The sequence below is a fragment of the Salmo salar genome, chromosome 01 (assembly GCF_965601325.2).
Source record: "Salmo salar chromosome 01, fSalSal1, whole genome shotgun sequence".
In the NCBI taxonomy this organism is placed as follows: domain Eukaryota; kingdom Metazoa; phylum Chordata; class Actinopteri; order Salmoniformes; family Salmonidae; genus Salmo; species Salmo salar.
Window position 1 is genome coordinate 91,090,825 of NC_138291.1, and position 20,242 is coordinate 91,111,066.

The 20,242-nt window shown below is 39.7% G+C and overlaps 2 protein-coding genes across 2 annotated transcripts in view; both read right to left on the reverse strand.

Annotated features, from left to right (window-relative positions):
* Positions 1-2,409: 2,409 nt before the first annotated feature.
* Positions 2,410-7,957, reverse strand: LOC106610058 (forkhead box protein L3). The gene is made up of 4 exons (XM_014209181.3): positions 7,500-7,957; positions 6,731-6,832; positions 6,571-6,637; positions 2,410-6,165 (listed from the first exon to the last, which is right to left on the reverse strand). Exons 1-4 carry the CDS (start codon positions 7,643-7,645, stop codon positions 5,701-5,703), a joined length of 780 nt encoding a protein of 259 aa, XP_014064656.3. The 5' UTR covers positions 7,646-7,957; the 3' UTR covers positions 2,410-5,700.
* A 4,930-nt stretch (positions 7,958-12,887) lies between these two features.
* Positions 12,888-20,242, reverse strand: part of LOC106609787 (extracellular serine/threonine protein kinase FAM20C) — a 115,475-nt gene continuing 108,120 nt past the window's right edge. The window contains exon 9 of the mRNA XM_014208805.3: positions 12,888-14,749. Coding sequence (XP_014064280.1) covers positions 14,488-14,749 — 262 coding nt within the window. The 3' untranslated portion in view covers positions 12,888-14,487. The remainder of the gene's footprint in view (positions 14,750-20,242) is intronic.

A 20,242-nucleotide genomic window follows, 5' to 3' on the forward strand; every position in this document is an offset into this window, starting at 1 on the left:
TGCTGTGGAACCACTGCATTCCCTCCAATCCTCATCCCATGGCTCTCTCTCATCCCTTTCTTCCTTAGGGGGGCAGGCCCTAACTGCCAGTAGCCTCGGGGCTCTCCCATTGGTTGTTTAGGATCACCTCATCTGGAGCATGGCTGGCTCCTCACATTCTGCTCCATACTGCCTGCTGCATTTTCCCGGTCAAAAATATGGGCGTGTCTTATTGCACGACTCATGCTTTGCACAAGCTTGCTGAACATGTGTGGACACTGTTGTCCACAAATTCTATTCTGTTCTATTCCATAACGTGTGGATTTCACTTTGGAAGGTAAATCGTAGTAATAATATATTGTTGTATTAGATGGATGTTTGTTCTTCATGTTGCGAAATTTTATGGCGATGTACATGTATTTTGCAATGTGTTCATAATTCATATTTGATTGATTATTTACGGAATTATCTCAATCTTGTATCCTTTCTCATAATTTCAACGCTATACTTACTATAATCTGTCATTTTTGGAAAATATGAATGATTTAAGTTACCCCGCCAAAACACTTTCCTTATAATAACTAGAAGATTCAAAACCTTTATGAAAACCTCTAAGAAAAACATGTGATCATGCCACATGCGATCAGATACTGCATTGAAGACTTCCGTATTGTCCAGTAATGTGATAGTGGTAACTGGACATCGATCTGAGAGAGAGGAAAGCTGCCTCTGCGTTATTAATGATTGAAATAAATAGAGATTTCCGAATAAATCAATGACATTATTAAAACCATAGCGCTCTTGATTAAAGTATGTGTGTAAAGGGAGCAGTCTGAGCATAGCATAGGCCAGGGATCATCAACTAGATTCAGCCTCGGGATGATTTTTTCTTGAGCAGATGGTTGGGGGCCGGAACATAATTACAAATACTTTGTAGACTGCAAATTGACCACAGAAAACCCAAACAGATATGTTTGACTAAAACATAATGACTTTAAATCTGGCTTGTATACGATCACGTGTCTCTATTGTGCGTGGGAATACTTGGGAACAGATTCCTTAATCCTTTTGAGTAAGACATTGTTGGAGGATGGGGTACTAAACTGACAAGGAATTGTTTTAAACTGGTCGTGCTATGGATCATTTAGCTGTTACATTTAGAATTTTAGGACCCCTTTAGGTATCAAAAAATATATACAAAATGTATTTGATAAAATTTAGATTTTGGCCTAAGAAACAAGGTTTTGAAATGTCTGTCCTAAATCTAGGAGATTTAAGAAAGCTCAGGAAATACATATATGTATATATATTTTTTACACATATTTAACCCCTTTTTTGGGGTATGCACAAAATCACCTTCATCCTTCCATTAGTTTTTTAAAACCGGGACCGTGACACTTGTGGGGGTCGGATGTGGATATCCCATGACACTTGTGGGGGTCGTAGAGCAAAACAGAGAACACCATCGTTTTTGTGAGAGTCTCCCCTTTCCATTGTGAGGTAGTAGTTTAGTTTGTAGGTCAAACCATTCGTACGCTACAGATGTTTACGTGAGAAGACCGATTTCAGGATGTCTCATGGTCTAACAAAGGCCGCTCGAGCTTTGCCACCTTTCACCGCAGATGCGGAAGTGTGACACTGGCGGATGCAGTGGATTGAGACGCATCCAATGCAAAGAAAACAACCTAAACTCTAGCTTAAACTGACACATTTTTATGGGGATTTTTTTGTTATGTAACTTAGATTGAAGCAACGGTGCGTCAATCGACTCTAGGGGGTTAAATCAAAATCACTTGGAGCTGATTTCCTGGTGTTTTTGCAGTCTTTTATGTCCAACAATGAACATATATATATATATATATACATATATGTTTAATTCGTTTTTGTTTAGAAAACTTGGGGGCCAAATTTGGCCTGCGAGCCGCCAGTTGGGGAACCCTGGCGTAGGCCGACTTACACCGACAACATGAATTAACAAGTGGTCTTACAGTCACCCAGCCTCTATTAATGTCAATGGTCTCTTGCCCTCCCCTTTTCTAGTGGTTGTTTACATGGGACCATGGATCTTTGCAGTACGTAGTAGTATCAAAGATACTGATAACCTTTTATCTGTGGTAGAACCCACTGAAGGCAGTAGCGGTGTAAAACAGATAGGATTAATGATGTTCTTCTCTTCCTCTCTTCAGTTTCAATGGAAACATGACAATCACAGTTCACATTCTAAGCTGTGAGCAGCTCCTACTGGCCAAACTGGGTGTGAGAAGGCAAATGGCCATGTGCAAGCAGCGCTGGAAGGGACTGGGACTAACCACCGTCAATCAGCCCATACACTCATAGCAAAGCAGCAAAATCAACTGACGTGTGTGTTTCTATGTGTGTGTCTGTGTGTGTGTGAGAGAGACTGACTGGCGTGCGTACGTTTGTGTGTATTGACCAGGGCTGTGGTGCATTGTAGTTGCATTGCATGTGTGTGTACATGGTGTGCAATGTGCCTTCCATGCAACACAGAGCTGTGTCATGATAACACACACATTGTGCATGCTGTGTAATTCAGTCTTTACAATTGCAAGGAAGAATTAAATAAAGTCAAGGTCTGATTCTGAAACTTTTTAATCTCATTGTCTGCCGTCTTCTCATCTATCATTTCATGATAAATGCATATTAATTATTGTATTTTCACCCAAAGGACATGACTGTGAAGTGTGAATACTGAAACATGGGACAATATAATGTGAATATGCTAGTTTGCTTTTTTAAGCAGTCTGCTGTACCCCTATAGATGTTGTCACAGATAATATTCTTGAAGAGGGTTTACAAAACGTTGACTCAGCAACAACAAGTGGATGTCTCAGATTGGTCCATCAAACATTGGATTAGACATTGTGTTCTGTCTATGGTCTTAGTAAATTGCTTCCCAAATGGCACCCTATTCCCTACATAGTGCACTACTTTTGAGAAGAGCCCTATGGGTCCTGGTCAAAAATAGTGCACTATATAGGGAATAGGGTGTCATTTGGGACTCATGGTATGCTCTGCCAGGCTTCCTGACTGGGACAAGCAGACATGTAACTGGAGGTGGAGGAGAAATGAGGCAGGCTGAATTGGAAATGAGGGCTTACCCTTTATTTTACAGTCCGATGTTTACTTGCTATTTACCAAGAGTCGCAAGCTACCGTAATTACATAGTAATTAGCTAACAAATTACTCTCATTTCTTTGAGATTCACTGAAGTGCCTCAACATATAAAGTGGTTCCTGCTTGCTAAGCAGTAGATGCCAATTCTCAGTGAATAGTGATGTAAAATAAGGGATACTTCCCATATTTCTCTTACATCCTATTTCATTTCTTACACCCTTCTAGTCATTTTAAAACCCCCGTTTCGGGTTTAGCAGGGACATCCTAACAGGTCTCCAGTAGCAGGAGGCATACAGGGCCTGAAGGATCTACAGTAAATATAATCTAACTGTAAACACATCTAAACTGACATTGATTTGACATCCAGTGTTGATGTTCTCATTCAAAACACATTTAAAAGCCATTTTAAAACTTGCATATTCCACCCCGCAGAATCTACCCCTGGGCTTTTGACTTGTACTGTAAATGGGGCTTCGAATGGATTCAAATGTATGTGAGTCCTTTCTGGCTTCTCAGGCTATTCCAACCCATCTTCATTAGCTAGATGCAAGCCTGATATCATTACCCAGCAATCTGCATTCCATTGTAGGACTGGTACATAAGCAAGTCCCATACAACAAACTGCACCCCTACCCCCTCCTACCACAGCTCAAAGAAATCATGGTTGTTAGTCAAGTAAAGAGAAATTACACAGCCTCCCCCATATACAAACATACACTGTATTGTATTGTTTATAAACAACAACACACATATTTATAATGAGATTCATGATCATAGTCATGTTGAAAATGACTCCCAAGAATGAAAATCCAATTATAAAACAAACGCTGTAGATTAAATGACTTGTGTTTATGATTTAGATGTTATTAACGTTGCAGATCGTTGCTTTCCCAATTTCCTTCTCCCTATTCCACTCAATCTACCCTGCGCTGCACATTTCAACATTACCTACCTGCAACATAGCCCACAGCAAGTTGACGTTTATTGGGATGAGTCTTGTCCTGGAGGCAGGCAGAACTGAGTGATTTCCGCTAGATAGGCCAGCTGTGTGTTTTTTTTTTGTTGCTCAATATGACATAAATAAAGGTAAAAAAATATTGATAGCCTTAAAATGCATTTAAAATATTTTGCGAAAATATTTGGATTAATTAAAAAATATTTCCCAAGAAAAATAAATCAAACATGAAATAAAGACGTTTAATAAATGTAATAGACGCCGTTCTAGAACCATTGAGTCCGCAGCTACAGCAATAATAGGAGCATTCATTGACAACATAATGTGTGCACCGACTTTTCCCCTGCCTGTGCTCTTTCTCTTTGGTGTCTCAACACAGACCCATGCAGACCCAGACCAGCCTTGCAGCACTTTATGATTAGTTAATTTACCCAAATAGGCCTACATCCACAGCGCCACCTTATATCAACAGCTTCGTTAATGGAAACCTACTGATCCATAACAGTGGTGGTGCTAGACGTTGGCTGGAGGGCCAAGCAGGTATGAATGTTAATATCACTGATCGATCACAGGATTTGAAAGGAGGCATACGCCGGCGTGTTTAATTATAATTGCGTCAGGCTGGTCGGGAGGGGATTGTGGCATTGTTGTTATGGCAGGCCTCGTGTATTTAACTAGGGTCACATCTCGCAAGTGTAATGCTATATTAAATGCCACTCATGTTAAGTGTGTTGTTGTGTTCTGTTGAAACCCCTCCTGTCCTGAATGATGTAGTCACGGCATAATATAAAGGTTAAATTGAAAATTGTCCCTTCAAACAAGCAAGAGAAACCCGGCGATGATTGATATCCCTCCTCATAACAGGGAAACAAATGTTAGCAGAGTAGACCCCATGTTTAAACTCCTACATACAATATATGAATATAATGTATTTTAATGGAGTGCCTGGATTAAATATGGAGTATGTCAGTCGCAGGAGAATTTAAAAGGTCATTGGGAAAGATTAGGTTTGGAGAGGGCTCAGCCTGGATTAATTCAACCTCATGATAATTGCCTTCAATCACAACAAGGGTTGAAACGGCTGAGTACCAGCTGTGACATGTGCCCTTTACCCTGTTCATTGCTTTGACACTTTCACTAACCCAAAACATTGTAGAGATTATTACCTTTTAATCTTAATAGTTCATGATGATATCACACTCCCTTCAGTTTTATCAGCTTTCTCATACAGTCAGCATACTCTGTATTATCCTGTCCTTAAAATAGGCAAGATATTATATAGATTATAGATATTATATAGGTGAATCATTATTTTCACAGACCTTCGTAACAGAACGTCCTACTTTATGAATAAAGCGTAATGTAAACATGTATGCCTTGGGACAAGACTATGAACAGTGTACAAGTTTCTTTAGAGTGTAGACTAATGTATATTTACTATAATCAGCTAGGATCCACAGCACAATACTGGACCTCTCTATGTTATTTAATTACAGGACAAGTCAATAAAATATCCCCTTGCACAAAAGGGCAGTCTTTCGATCTCTTCATTTACTAATTCAGATATGGAGGAAAAACCATCCAGTCTTTCAGATGTAGTCTCTCTCTCTTTGTAGTCAAGACTGTGATACTCACAGGGTCCAGAAGTGCAGGTTGAGGTGTTGGGGCTCCAGAACGTGTATGTGGGGCTCTGATGTACCATTATGTGGGGGTCTGAAGCCCGGCAGAGGGGGGTCTGGGGTGGAGAGGATGTAGTCAATACTGAATTTAATTTCCGGTCCTGGTTTCCCCTGGCAGTTTGGGTTGAGGGGGTTGTGGTGACCTGGTCTGTGGGCAGGGCTGATGGAGCAGAAGGAGTCCGGACTGGGGTTAGGATCGGACCGCCTGGTGGAGCCGCTTTGTTGTTTGTTGATGTTGTTATTGTTGTTTACTGGGAAGAAAGGCTCCCCAGGCTCTCTGAAACCAATCTTCATGTTGCGTCGGCGCCGGCGACGCCGAAAGTTGCCGTTCTCAAAGAGGTCGAGCATGGACTCACAACCGGTGGCGAAGGTCCAGTAGTTGCCTTTCCCCTTCTCATTTCCTTCTGTGCGGGGAACCTGGAGGGAAAGTAAAAAAACACACCAATAAGAAAAGAGAAATAACCCCATAATTTTTTAGATCAGGCTCAAATGTGAATTCTACATACAGTACTGTAATGAAACAGTGTTGTGTCTGTTACCATTTTTGCTGATATTGTGTGCAAAAAAGTATTTGCTTACAATTCATACAGTCGATTGGTAAATTAGTATGTAAACGTGTATGCCTGTCTTTACTGTTACCTTATTATTGTAATATATTTTCAAAGTTTCATACAATATTTCATCAATGAGGATAAAATATTATAGTCTTATATATTGTTCTGACTGATATCAAGTGAAACGTGTATCGAAGATTGTGATAACATTTGTAATTAATCAAATGATCAAATATCATCACACAACATGTGATAAAATGTCCCTTACCTTAACAAAGCAGCTGTTGAGAGAGAGGTTGTGTCGTATGGAGTTTTGCCATGCCCTCTGGTTGGACCTGTAGTAGATAAAGGAAACACTACTCTGTCAAACTGAATTTGTGGAAGGTATCCAGAAAATGGCTGTTGAATAAACATGTGAAGCTCCTAACCGGTAGTAGGGAAAGCGCTTCATGATGAACTCATAGATCCCTGACAGGGTGACCCGGTGCTCTGGACTCTGCTGGATGGCCATGGCTATCAACGCTATGTAACTGAGGAGAGAGGGCAGACAGAAAGTTACAAAAAGTAAAACAATTTATTTGTTGGTTTTCACATTGAAATTCACAAGAACATGGTTGGAGAGTAACTGATTACATGCCTTTTAAGGGGAAAGTAATCCAAAAGTACCTGAAAGTAATCAGATTACATTACTGAGTTTTGGTAATCCAAAAGTGACGTTACTGATTAAAATTTGGGACAGGTAACGGATTACATTTAGAAAGTAACCTACCCAACCCTGACCAAGAATATCTTGATAAGACTGATTCAAAATTATATTCAGGGTAACAGGTTTAATATTCTTAATTATGATACCAATTTAATTTGGATATTGGTTGAAATACCACAATCTGATTAAAATAATACAACAATATTTGGTTATTTAAAATTAAGAAAATAAGGTAACTGAGAGTAAGTAAAAGGTTTTTAGATTTTAAATGAGTTGCGTTACATTCCTTTGGGATTTATATTATGGTCTCTAAAATACCAAAATAATTTGAAATTCTTTAGTACTTTTTTACACATTAAAACTAACTAAACATAATGTAATATTTTAAATACATAATTTATAATAGCTTAGATCATGAATAATGCTAATAACAATACTCTTGATAATTCGATTATAAATTCATAAGCCAATATTAATCATAAGAATTCTACCTGTAAGCAGGTCGACACATCTTCTTGTCTTCATCTGTGCTGCAGGAGGGGTATCCATCTCCATCATAGTTAAAGCAGTTATATGGATACTGTGAGTTATCAAACATGTCTACACTTCCACACTGGCTATTATCGGACTGCTTCATCTAATTAACAAATAAAGGCGAGTTTTTACCACCCTCTAAATACCAACAAAAGCAGACACTTGTTTCCTTTACAGTGAATGCCAATGGTCTTCTACTCTAGCATACTCTACTCATAGTGGTAGCTACTGAGAATGAAGTCTACCTTTTCCCTCGTTGATGACTGGGTCCCAAGGAACCCCCACTCTCCTCCTGACTGGCTGACTGTTGGTCCCCAGCTACTGTAGGCTAGGCTTGCGCCGATAAGACATGCCATGCACCAAATGACTTGGCCAGCCCAACACATGCTGTCTGCTTGAATGTCTGAACCCAGGGCGTGATCAACTGGTAGCTAGACTAATCTCTGTCTCACTTTGAATCTGGGTGGTCTATAGCCTACTTAGAATTTACTTTGTTTTGTTTCTTATAGGTTAATCTACCTAACAGAATTTAAACTAATCCAATACTAACAAACCTCACATCTCCATCGCTCTCTTTCTATTGTTTCTCTTCAGCCTAACTCTTTAAAAAGTGTGTTGTGTCAAGATTATACTTTTTTCTGTCCATCGTTTTTTTTGGTGTGTGTGTATGTGGAGGGGGGGGGCTTCCTTGCGTTTTAGTCAACAAGGACAGTTTTGTAGATGCAATCTATAACGCTGTATAATGGCCTCAAATTGTGTTTCCGTGAATAAAACAGGGGATGTGTGTTAAGACTGGCTCCTAAAGGGCCATGTAGGTCTCTCCAGACAGCCGACACAGACCGGAGAAAACAGCCTGTGGGCGAGGCCTCCATGTGTGGTCTGATGGGATCCAGTAGATTAATTGTTGTAGTGGCCCTTTGTGTGATTATATCGATGCGACCAGAACCGTTTTAAAATGCAATTCTGTGTTTACTAATTCTATACTAATGGGGCAACAAAGTGTCAACACCCAGGTCAATTTTAAAGAGGCAAACAAGAGTGAACATTTTAGATGTCCATGTCCAAATAAAAATAGTCCTATTCTCAGCTCATGTAATTGTGGATTTCCAAATGAATAAAACGTTCAAGTAATGGCATGAAAAAAGTGCCCAACCATATGCAGGCAGCCTAGGTATGGTGCATTAGGAAAGTATTCAGACCCCTTGACTTTTTCCACATTTTGTTAAGTTATCCTTATTCTAAAAAATATTAAATTGTTTTTTCATCAATCTACACACAATACCCCATAATGACAAAGCAAAAACAGGTTTAGACATTTTTTCAAATGTATAAAAAATATGAAACATCATATTTACATAAGTATTCAGACCCTTTACTAAGTACTTTGTTGAAGCACCTTTGGCAGCAATTACAGCCTCGAGTCTTCTTGGGTATGACGCTACAAGCTTGGCACACCTGTATTTGGGGAGTTTCTCCCATTCCTCTCTGCAGATCCTCTCAAGCTCTGTCAGGTTGGATGTGGAGTGTTGCTGCACAGCTATTTTCAGGTCTCTCCAGAGATGTTCGATCGGGTTCAAGTCCGAGCTCTGGCTGGGCCAGTCAAGGATATTCAGAGTCTTGTTCGGAAGCACTCCTGTGATGTCTTGGCTGTGTGCTTAGGGTTGTTGTCCTGTTGGAAGGTGAACCTTTGCCCCAGTCTGAGGTCCTGAGCACTCTGGAGCAGGTTTTCATCAAGGATCTCTCTGTACTTTGCTCCGTTCATCTTTTCCTCAATCCTGACTAGTCTCCTAGTCCCTTCCACTGAAAAACATCCCCACAGCATGATGCTTCACCATAGGGATGGTGGCAGGTTTCCTCCAGGCGTGATGCTTGCCATTCAGACCAAAGAGTTTCATCTTGTTTTCATCAGAGCAGATACTCTTGTTTCTCATGGTCTGAGAGTCTTTCGGTGCCTTTTGGCAAACTCCAAGCAGGCTGACACGTGCCATTTACTGAGGAGTGGCTTCCGTCTGGCCACTCTATCATAAAGGCCTGATTTGTGGAGTGCTGCAGAGATGGTTGTCCTTCTGGAAGGTTCTCCCATCTCCACAGAGGAACTCTGGAGCTCTGTCAGTGTGACCATTGGGTTCTTGGACAGCTCTAGGAAGAGTCTTGGTGGTTCCAAACTTCTTCCATTTAAGAATGATGGAGGCCACTGTGTTCTTGGGGACCTTCAATGCTGCAGAAATATTTTGGTACCCTTCCCCAGATCTGTGCCTCGACACAATCCTGTCTCGGAACTCTACGGACAATTCCTTCGACCTCATGGATTGGATTTTGCTCTGACATGCACTGTCAACTGTGAGACCTTATATAGACAGGTGTGTGCCTTTCCAAATCATGTCCAATCAATTGAATTTACCACAGGTGGACTCCAATCAAGTTGTAGAAACATCTCAAGGATGATCAATGGAAACAGGATGCACCTGAGCTCATAGCAAAGGGTCTGAAGACTTACAGTAACAGTCAAAAGTTTTGGCACACCTACTCATTCAACGGTTTTTGTTTATTTTTACTATTTTATACATTGTAGAATAATAATGAAGATATCAAAAATATGTAATAACACATTAGTAATCATGTAGTAACCAAAAAAGTGTCAAACAAATCAAAATATATTTTAGATTTTAGATTCTTCAAAGTAGCCACCCTTTGCCTTGATGAACTCTTTGCACACTCTTGGCATTCTCTCAACTAGCTTCACCTGGAATGCTTTTCCAACAGTCTTGAAGGAGTTCCCATATATGCTGAACACTTGTTGGCTGCTTTTCCTTCTCTCTGCAGTCCAACTCATCCCAAACCATCTCAATTGGTTGAGGTTGAGTGATTGTGGAAGCCAGGTCTTCTGATGCAGCACTCCATTACTCTCCTTCTTGGTCAAATAGCCCTTATACAGCCTGGAGGTGTGTTGGGTCATTGTCCTGTTGAAAAACAAATGATAGTCCCGCTAAGCGCAAATCAGATGGGATGCCGTATCACTGCAGAATGCTATGGTAGCCATTCTGGTTAAGTGTACCTTGAATTCTAAATAAATCACTGACAGTGTCACCATCAAAGCACCCCCACACCATCACACCTCCTCCTCCATGCTTCACAGTGGGAACCACACATGAGGAGATCATCCGTTCACCTACTGCGTCTCACAAAGACATGGGGGTTGGTACCAAAAATCTAAAATTTGGACTCATCAGACCAAAGGACAAATTTCCACCAGTCTAATGTCTATTGCTCGTGTTTCTTGGCCCAAGCAAGTCTCTTCTTCTTATTGGTGTCCTTTACTAGTGGTTTCTTTGCAGCAATTCGACCACAAAGGCCGGATTCACACAGTCTCCTCTGAACAGTTGATGTTGAGATGTATCTGTTACTTGAACTCTGTGAAGCATTTATTTGGGCTGCAATCTGAGGTGTAGTTAACTCTAATGAACTTATCATCTGCAGCAGAGGTAACTCTGGGTCTTCCTTTCCTGTGGCGGTCCTCATGAATGCTAGTTTCATCATAGCGTTTGATGATTTTTGCAACTGCACTTGAAGAAAGTTCTTGAAATGTTCCATGTTGACTGACCTTCATGTCTTAAACTAATGATGGACTGTTGTATCTTTTTGCTTATTTAAGCTGTTCTTGCTATGATACGGACTTACTAAATAGGGCTGTCCTTTGTATGCAACCCCTACCTTGTCACAACACAACTGATTGGCTCAAACGCATTATGAAGGAAAGAAATTCCACAAATATACTTTTAACAAGGCACACCTGTTAATTGAAATGCCTTCCAGGTGACTACCTCATGAAGCTGGTTGAGAGAATGCCAAGATTGTGCAAAGCTGTCATCAAGGCAAAGGGTGGCTACTTTGAAGAATCTCAAATGTAAAATATATTTTGATTTGTTGAACACTTTTTTGGTTACTAAATGATTCCATATGTGTTATTTCATAGTTTTGTTGTCTTCACTATTATTGTACAATGTAGAAAATAGCAAAAATATAGAAAATCCCTTGAAGGAGTAGGTGTGTCCAAACTTTTGACTGGTACTGTATGTAAATAAGCTATTTCTGTTTTTTATTTGTAGTAAATGTACAACATTTTCTAAAAAACATTTTTTTCCCGCTTAGTCATTATGGGCTATTGTGTGTAGATTGATGAGAAACATTTTTTATTTAATCCATTTTAGAATACGGCTGAAACGTAACAAAATGTGGAAGAAGTCAAGGGGTCTGAATACTTTCCGAAGGCACTGTAGGCCTATACCAGCAAATGTGGATTAAATCAACTATAACCAGGTGTCAGTCCAACTGCAACAATGAGGTGTCCACATCTTTATCAACTACAGGATATTGTATTCCCATTTAGAGCCACGGTGTATCCTCTCTGTTTTGTAAGCGACCTTTGTGACCTTTGGTTCGTCTCCCTCAAAATTATTTAGCAAATAAAGTGATTAGCCAGTTATTCTAATTGCAATAACCCATTATCTATTCTAAACATGCCAGTGCACTAATTTCCTTTCTTTAGTGATGCAGTGAAATCAACTGCACCACCGTCTTATGGAGCAAATCCAGGGCATGGTGTACCACACACATTTTCAAACAAGGAGTCACTATCATAGAATTACAACTTCTATTCTATTCTATTCTATGGTCACTCCATCGGAGCAGTGCAGAGGAAAGAGGGTGGGCTCAGGATCAGATAAGGCGTCCTGTTGGTCAGATTCCTGGTTTATTCCCATGACGATGATTCCTCTGCTGTCCCGTCTGCGGTCAGTATGATTACCCTAGTTAGACCTGTGGTCTCTGTCTATTAGATGTTTGTCTCAGAGTGCATCCCAAATAGCACCCTATTACCTTTACAGTGCAATACTTTTGACCAGGGCACATAGGGTTCTGGTTAAAAGTAGTGCACAATGTAGGGAATAGGGTGTTATTTGAGTCGTAAACTCAGACTGGGCTTCCTCCATTCAGTCCTATGGATGCATTTATTAAGCCTGGCGGAGGCTTTTACGGGGGCTAGGGAAAGGTTATCAAAACAAAAAGACTGTAAACATGTTGATGTTGTGGTGCTGTAGTAGACATCATTACTGTACTTATATGTATTCAATTCACTTGATTGTGTCAATTAAGCTACATATGAGGCACTGTACTCTGAACGTATGGACACGTAGATATTAGATATATTTGTTTTCTGTAAGATTCGACTGTTTCTGTGGTGCCTACAAGGATCAGAATCAAGTCAGATTTTTTTTGCCCCGTCTCAATCATTATTTTATCTATTTTTCTAACTTTGAGATATATAACTGATGAGGTTAAATGCCACATTTAAATGCACACCTTGTTTAATTGCACCTTTACAAACCTCCACATAAACCGTCCATACATACAGTATCAACCAGACAGACCTAAGGAGACACAGATAAAAACAGGATGGGATGGATGGAGTATACGCACAGAACTCCCCACCTATGTATATAGCTTTATATCAGGAATTCATATTTTCCTGCAATTACTCTCTTAGTCATGATCCCAAACTTTCAAGTAGTTCTATCATTGCACAGGCACTAGGTTTATCTACCGCAGTGGGGGCTGGTGGGAGGAGCTATAGGAGGATGGGCTCATTGTAATGGCTGAAAATGGAATTGATGGAACGGAGTCAGAAATGTGGGTTCCATATGTTTATTGTGTTTGATACTGTTCCATTTATTCCATTCCAGCCATTACAATGAGCTCGTCCTCCTATAGCTCCTCCCACCAGCCTCCAATGATCTATATATTGACTTTCAGTAGCAATAAGTTAAATGTTTTCTCCAGTAAAGCAGATCTGCCATTGGAAAGTTAAGAAATGTACATCCTGAATATCTGTAGACCACATTTCCATCTGAACATCAGACATTCATCACACTCTAAAGGAACAATCATCATACAAAACCTTGGTGTCAATTTTAGCTTCTTAGTACCATAATAGAGGACATCTTTTAAATCTTAACTTCATCCTCAAATCAATAAAATAATCTACAAGCAGAAGTAAAATAAGAAAAAAAGTACAAAGGAATAATCTGAATAATTGTTGTAATATACACATAGATTTGAACATACATTTTGATTTGATTTATTCCCACCAATGATTAACGGGTCTGTGAATTGTGATACAGCTCTGGACTGGTGCATTTCTTGACAAGTCAAAAGAGCCTAAATTGGACTGAGCCTACTGTACCCTGGTTAGGTTTTGACACAGTTCAAACAGAATCCACAAGCGATTCAGATTCCTTTCCACTAACATTGAACAAAAAGTTCAAATTTATTGACAAAGGACATTGCTATTTGTAGATGCACTAGTGTTACCCACTAGCTGACAAACTCTGAACTCTGTGACCACTTTGTGGCTGTGGTAACTAATAAATACTCTCGGAACAGGTTGCATTTGAAAGATGAAAAGCAGAAGACACAATTTGCAGTAAACCGGCACTCCAATCAAATATATTTATAAAAAAACACATCGACAACAACGTAAAACAGCAACAGAAGTAATAAAACAATTAGCAATAAAACATTTTTGTTAATTAAGACAGTCGATCTCCTCAAATAGGCATGTTGTTTACAGGCCTTTGACAGGTCCCAACAATGCGTATAAACACACATGATTCAGGTGACAACAGAAGGAATAATATCAGTCTTGGAATTCACTGAATTCAAAAATGTCTTCTGAACAAGACAAGCATCTCTCAAGACTTTCATGGTCTGTAGCGCTGTGGTGGGCAATCCATCGATCGGTTGGTTGGGTGGTGTACACTAAGTTATTTAAGGGGCCTATGGTGATAGCGGTCCACATTTGTTCAATCCAGTCCAGTTAAGTCTGATCCACTCTAGTTCTGGACAGTTCGATCCAGTCCAATCCAGTCTAGAACGGTTCAGGCCTTGCAGCTACCTCCCCCTTGGTGATGTGTGCCCCCACTCCCTCTCCCCCGCCAGGTCATCCTCCACAACATTACTATAGCCCTCCTTCTCGATGCAGTCTGCCAGGACGTTGAGTGTATGGCGTAGTCGTCTGTCCATAGCCTTCAGGTGGGGCTGGATGAGGATGGGGGTCAGTTTGTCCCTCAGCAGAGACTCAGACATCAGACCACTCAGCTGGTACTCCTCCTTCGCCAGCAGCTGCAGACGCAGGTGTGTCGACTTCTTCACTCTGGAGGGACAGGAGGGAATGGTGGAAGTTTATTAATGCTGTTTGATTACAACTTCATATAAAGTCATCAACTTATGAAGTGAAAACTCAGGTTAACTGCATTGCAGTTCACCAGTCCCAATTCAAGTAAATTCTGAGAGTTCAGGAAGACCTACAACAAACAAAGAAAAGTAGGAGGGGTGCTCGACAACTATGAAAAAAATCCAACAAAAGGCCTTACCAAGAAAATCTTCCAAAATTACTAATTCGAGGCAGAAGGGATTTGGAGCACTCAACAAAAAAGGCAGAGATTCATATCTAAAAAAGTTTTAATAGGAGACAGAATGCAATCGGATCATCATCTAATTGGCGTTCACATAACTCTTATAGAATTTCCACGTGGACGGGGATATTGGAAATTTAATCAAGGTTTACTGGAGGACAATTTATTTTTTAACTATAACCAAATAAATTCATAACTGAATTTTCCCAGTACAATATAGGTTCAGCAAATCACCTTATTGTTTGGGATACCTTTAAATGTACCTTCAGAGGTCATTCAATTCAATATTCATCAACAATAAAAAAGCCGTTTTTGGCTAAAGAGACAAGACTAACAAGGGAAATACATAAACTAATTGTACAGGTAGATAGCAAAAAAATTGATACTACAGTACAGAGATACAAAATATGTTAGAGGAAAAAAAGAACTGGAGGAACTTATTCAAGAACAATCTAATGTAATCTATTACAAAAATAAAGCAAACTGGATGGAATATGGAGAAAAATGCACCAAATTATTCCTGAATCTCCAACACAGGAACGCTAACAAAAAGAATTTGCAGAAACTCATTACTGAAGACGGAGTCATCAATGACTCTCGATTTATATTTTTAAAGAGGAAGCTAAATATTTTAAGCAGATGTTTTCTTTTCCGTCTCATCCTCACCCACTTAATGACGATTACTGTAAGGAATTCTTTCCAAATAATACAAAAAATATAAAATTAACAAATGTACAGAAAGATCAATGCGAAGGCCAAATTACAGAGGAATAACTTTTTGAAGCTATTCAATCCTTTCAGTCTGGAAAAATCCCAGGGCTTGATGGCATACCGGTAGAGGTATATCAAGCCTTTTTTGATATACTCAAAGCTCCATTGTTAGCTTGTTTTAACTACTCCTATAGAAATGGTAGTCTGTTAGGTACTCAGCAGGAAGGTCTGATTTCACTATTATTAAAACAAGACTAAGATAAAGATCCAGTCTATCTTAAAAACTGGAAGCCTCTTACACTTCAATGTTGTGATGCAAAAATACTAGTGAAATGCATAGCACTCAGAATTAAAAAGGTTTTCGCCAGGTATTGTTCATCCTGATCAGACAGGTTTTTTACATGGACGATACATTGGAGATAATATACGACAACTACTAGAAATAATAGAACATCATGAAACATCTAAGAAGCCAGGCCTGGTATTTATACCGGATTTTGAAAAGACCTTTGATAAAGTAAGACTGGATTTAATTTATAAATGCCTGGAATTTTGACATTTTGGTGATTCTCTCTAAAAGTAATGTATAGCAACCCCAGGTATAAGATGTAAATAGCAGCTACTTTTCAGAGAGTTTTGAATTGTCAAGAGGAGTTAAACAAGGGTGTCCTCTGTCACAATATCTATTTGTTATGGCCATTGAAATGCTAGCTATTAAAATCATATCAAATAACATTACAGGATTAGAAATCCAAGGCTTAAAAACAAAGGTGTCTGCCGATGCCTCAAGTTTTATATTAAGTATGCAAGCTAGATCCCTGCAATGTCTCTTTGAAGATCTAGATAACTTTTCTGGACTCTCTGGACTAAAACCTAATTATGATACGTATTGGATCTTTAAAAAAACTTCTACATTACCCTGCAGTTTACCTATAAAATGGGCTGACAGTGAAGTAGACATACTTGATATTCATAACACAAAATATATAAATTAATTTAAACAGAAAACTTGTAAAAATAGACCAGATCCTGCAGCCATGGAGAGGTAAATACCTGTCTATTTATGGAAAAGTTGCTCTGATTAACTCTGTTTACTCACTTAGTTTGGCGATGCCTACTCCTGATGATTTGTTTTTAAAATCATATGAGCTAAATAGATTTCGCTTTATCTGGGATGCTAAACCATACACGAATATGAATTGGGTGGGTTGAGATGATCAAATAGAAAATACTAAACTTCTCTCTAAAAGCTTCACTTATTCAAAAGTTTTACTTGAACCCTAAATGGTTCTCAAGTGGATTACTAAAAAAATGACAACCATTGTTTAAAAATGGCTTTTTTGCCATGTCTCATTTTTGATTCATTTAAAATAATACTTTTTTAAAAGTGTCAGTTTTTTTCAAACAAGCATTGTAGAGCTGGCTACAATTTCAATTTAATCCCCCCGAAAAGATAGAACAAATATTACAACAAATATTATGGCTTAACTCAAATGTGCTGGTTGACAAAATACCTGTATTTATATTGTAAATTGGAATGGTAGAGTTATGTCTTTCATGGAGTTATCAGAATTGTGTGGGAAGGTTTGCTCAATACAAGATTACAACCAATTGATTTCAGCATTACCCCAAAAATCGAGCGGGAGGAGGTAGGGAACTGGTCTGTCTGCCCAATATAAAGGATCAAAACTGGCGGAGGAATAATAATAGCATTAATAGGAAAGTATACCAGTTTCATTTGAGGACCAGGATGTTGACAGCTGCGCCATACAGATTGCAAAATAGTTGAGAAGAGATTTTTGATGTACCTATTCCATGGTACTGGGTGTATGAGTTGATATATAAAATGACGCAAGATTCAAGACTTAATGCCCTTCAGCTAAAATTATTATATAGAATTCTTGCCACCAACAAAATCTTAAATTGGGGCATTCAATCATCAAAGCTCTGCAGATTTTGTTGTAATGATTAGGGAACCAATAGACCATTTATTTTGGTACTGCCCTCAATTAGCCTGTTTTTGGACTCAGGTTCAGAAATGGCTGAAAATGCATAACATTGATCTAAAACTGTACCATTGGGAGATCTGGAGAGACCGGGTCTGTCAATTACTAATATACTAATACACTTAGTAAAAGTATTTATCTTCAACTCGCAATCTGTGGATTCTATTCGATTAGATTGAAATTGTATGTTAAACATCACATCATAGTTGAAAGATATATGGTGCATCGAAATCCGAAGAGGGTGGCCAGCAGAGATAGGTGGGATGGGCTGAGGGAGCTGAGGGTTGGGATGTGGAATTGGAGACAAGTGGGAGTGCAGTTGCAGGGCGGGGGATAGAATGCTTCTACATCTGCATTGCTTGCTGTTTGGGGTTTTAGGCTGGGTTTTTATATAGCACTTTGTGACATCGGCTGATGTAAAAAGGGCGTTATAAATAGTGTGATTGATTTGAATGAATGACGGTCAAAGATAAAAGTTTTTAAAAATTACGTAAAAATAAAATATAACTAAAATTAAGTTTGAATGACACTGAGGGGCAGTGTTGTTACAGTTAATGCCGGTTCGCCTGAGGCTGATGCAGTGCAAGTGTTTGTACACATGCAACATACACACATTCTCATTCAAATGCACACATGTGCACACACACACACACACACACACACACACACACACACACACACACACACACACACACACACACACACACACACACACACACACACACACACACACACACACACACACACACACACACACACACACACACACACACGTAAATAGTGCCATACATGCACTCAAACATATTCAGTTGGCCTTGCTGTTATGATTTTTGTTGTCCTTGATGTCTCTTGTTTTTTGCATTGTTGTTTTCTGTTTTTCTTTGTCTTTCTCTTTTTTCCCTTTTGTTCATTTTGTTGGTTGTTGGTGCATTGGAGGGGGGGTCTTGGGGTTGGGGAATGGAATCATTGTATTAATGTGGGGACAGCTCTTGGGGAACTGTAGGGGGGCTGGTAGGAGATCTGACGACATGCCCTTGATGTCACGTCCAGACCATTGTAAGAGGTCATTTGCCATAGTGGAGTGGTCAGGGCGTGACAGATGGTTGTTTTGGGTGGTTTTGGGGTTTTCTGTAGGTGGGATCGTGCTAGAATTCTATTTCTATGTTTCGTTTTCCATGTTTTGGCCGGGTATGGTTTCCAATCAGAGGCAGGTGTCTTTCGTTGTCTCTGATTGGAAGCCATACTTAGGCAGCCTGTTTTCCTTTGGGGTTTGTGGGTAGTTGTTTCCGTTTAGTCTAGTGTACCTGACAGGACTGTTGTTGGTCGTTTGTTGTTTTGTTGTTAAAGTGTATTCATTAAAGACAAAGATTGAGCACTATGCACGCTGCGCCTTGGTCTCCATTCGACGACCCTTATGACACTTGAGCAGGGCGTTGACCCTGGTTGCTGCTTCTGTCGCTCTGCACGGGAGGCTGTTAGATGACTAATGTGATCTAGTTGTTGAGCGGCTTGTTTTAAATATTCAATAAAAACAAATGTAAATAATGTATTATTTTAAAAGAATATCTGTCAAAGAATTAGCATACAGGAAATCTGTTCACAATGCGGACACAGTGGACAGATAAGACCATGTGTAGACGCATTTCTGAAAATGTGGGCACAATCATTATGTGGACAAGATCAGGACAAAGGATGCATGTTAGCGCCAGAAGTTTATTTATAAACTGGGTGGTTCCAGCCCTGAATGCTGATTGTCTGAAAGCCTTGGCATATCAGACTGTAGGTGGCAATCAACACCCATGTCCACACACTACAACCCTCCACCTCTCCTCCTGTTGCTGCCCAATAACTATCTGATACAGTTTCCCCTCGTGAGACCATCCTCATCCAGGTTGAACCCCCAATATCCCCCACCACCCAGGAGACCAGCTACACCTACAGGCTGAACCTGGTTGGGGATCTGCCCAGGAGATAACCCCCACCGCCCAGGAGACCAGCTACACTATCCAGGAGCTGCCCAGGAGACCAGCTACACTGTCCTTGGGGATCCGCCCAGGAGATAACCCCCACCGCACAGGAGACCAGCTACACTATCCTCAACCAGGTTGAACCCCCAATTGCCACCACCGTCCAGGAGACCAGCTACACCCAAACCGAATCAAAGAAGACGGGGAGAAAGTCCTGTAGTCCCCCCATTTTAGGGGACCAAAAGTATAGCAACAAATTCACTTATCTGTGTATTAAAGTAGTCAGAAGTTAAGTATTTTTGTCTTTATGTTTGAAATGATTCATTTTACTATGTTATTAAATATCGACGTTTAAATTATTTTTTTATTTTTTATTAAAATAAAAAAAATCTTATTTCTCATTGTTCAGGATGAATACAGGTGTCAGACGTTTCAGTCAGAGATCCAACTTCTTTCTGCCTCGAATTAGTAATTCTGGACATTTTTAATTGGTAAGCCCTTGATGTCTGCATGCCCAATGATACATCAAACATGTCAGTTGGTGGAA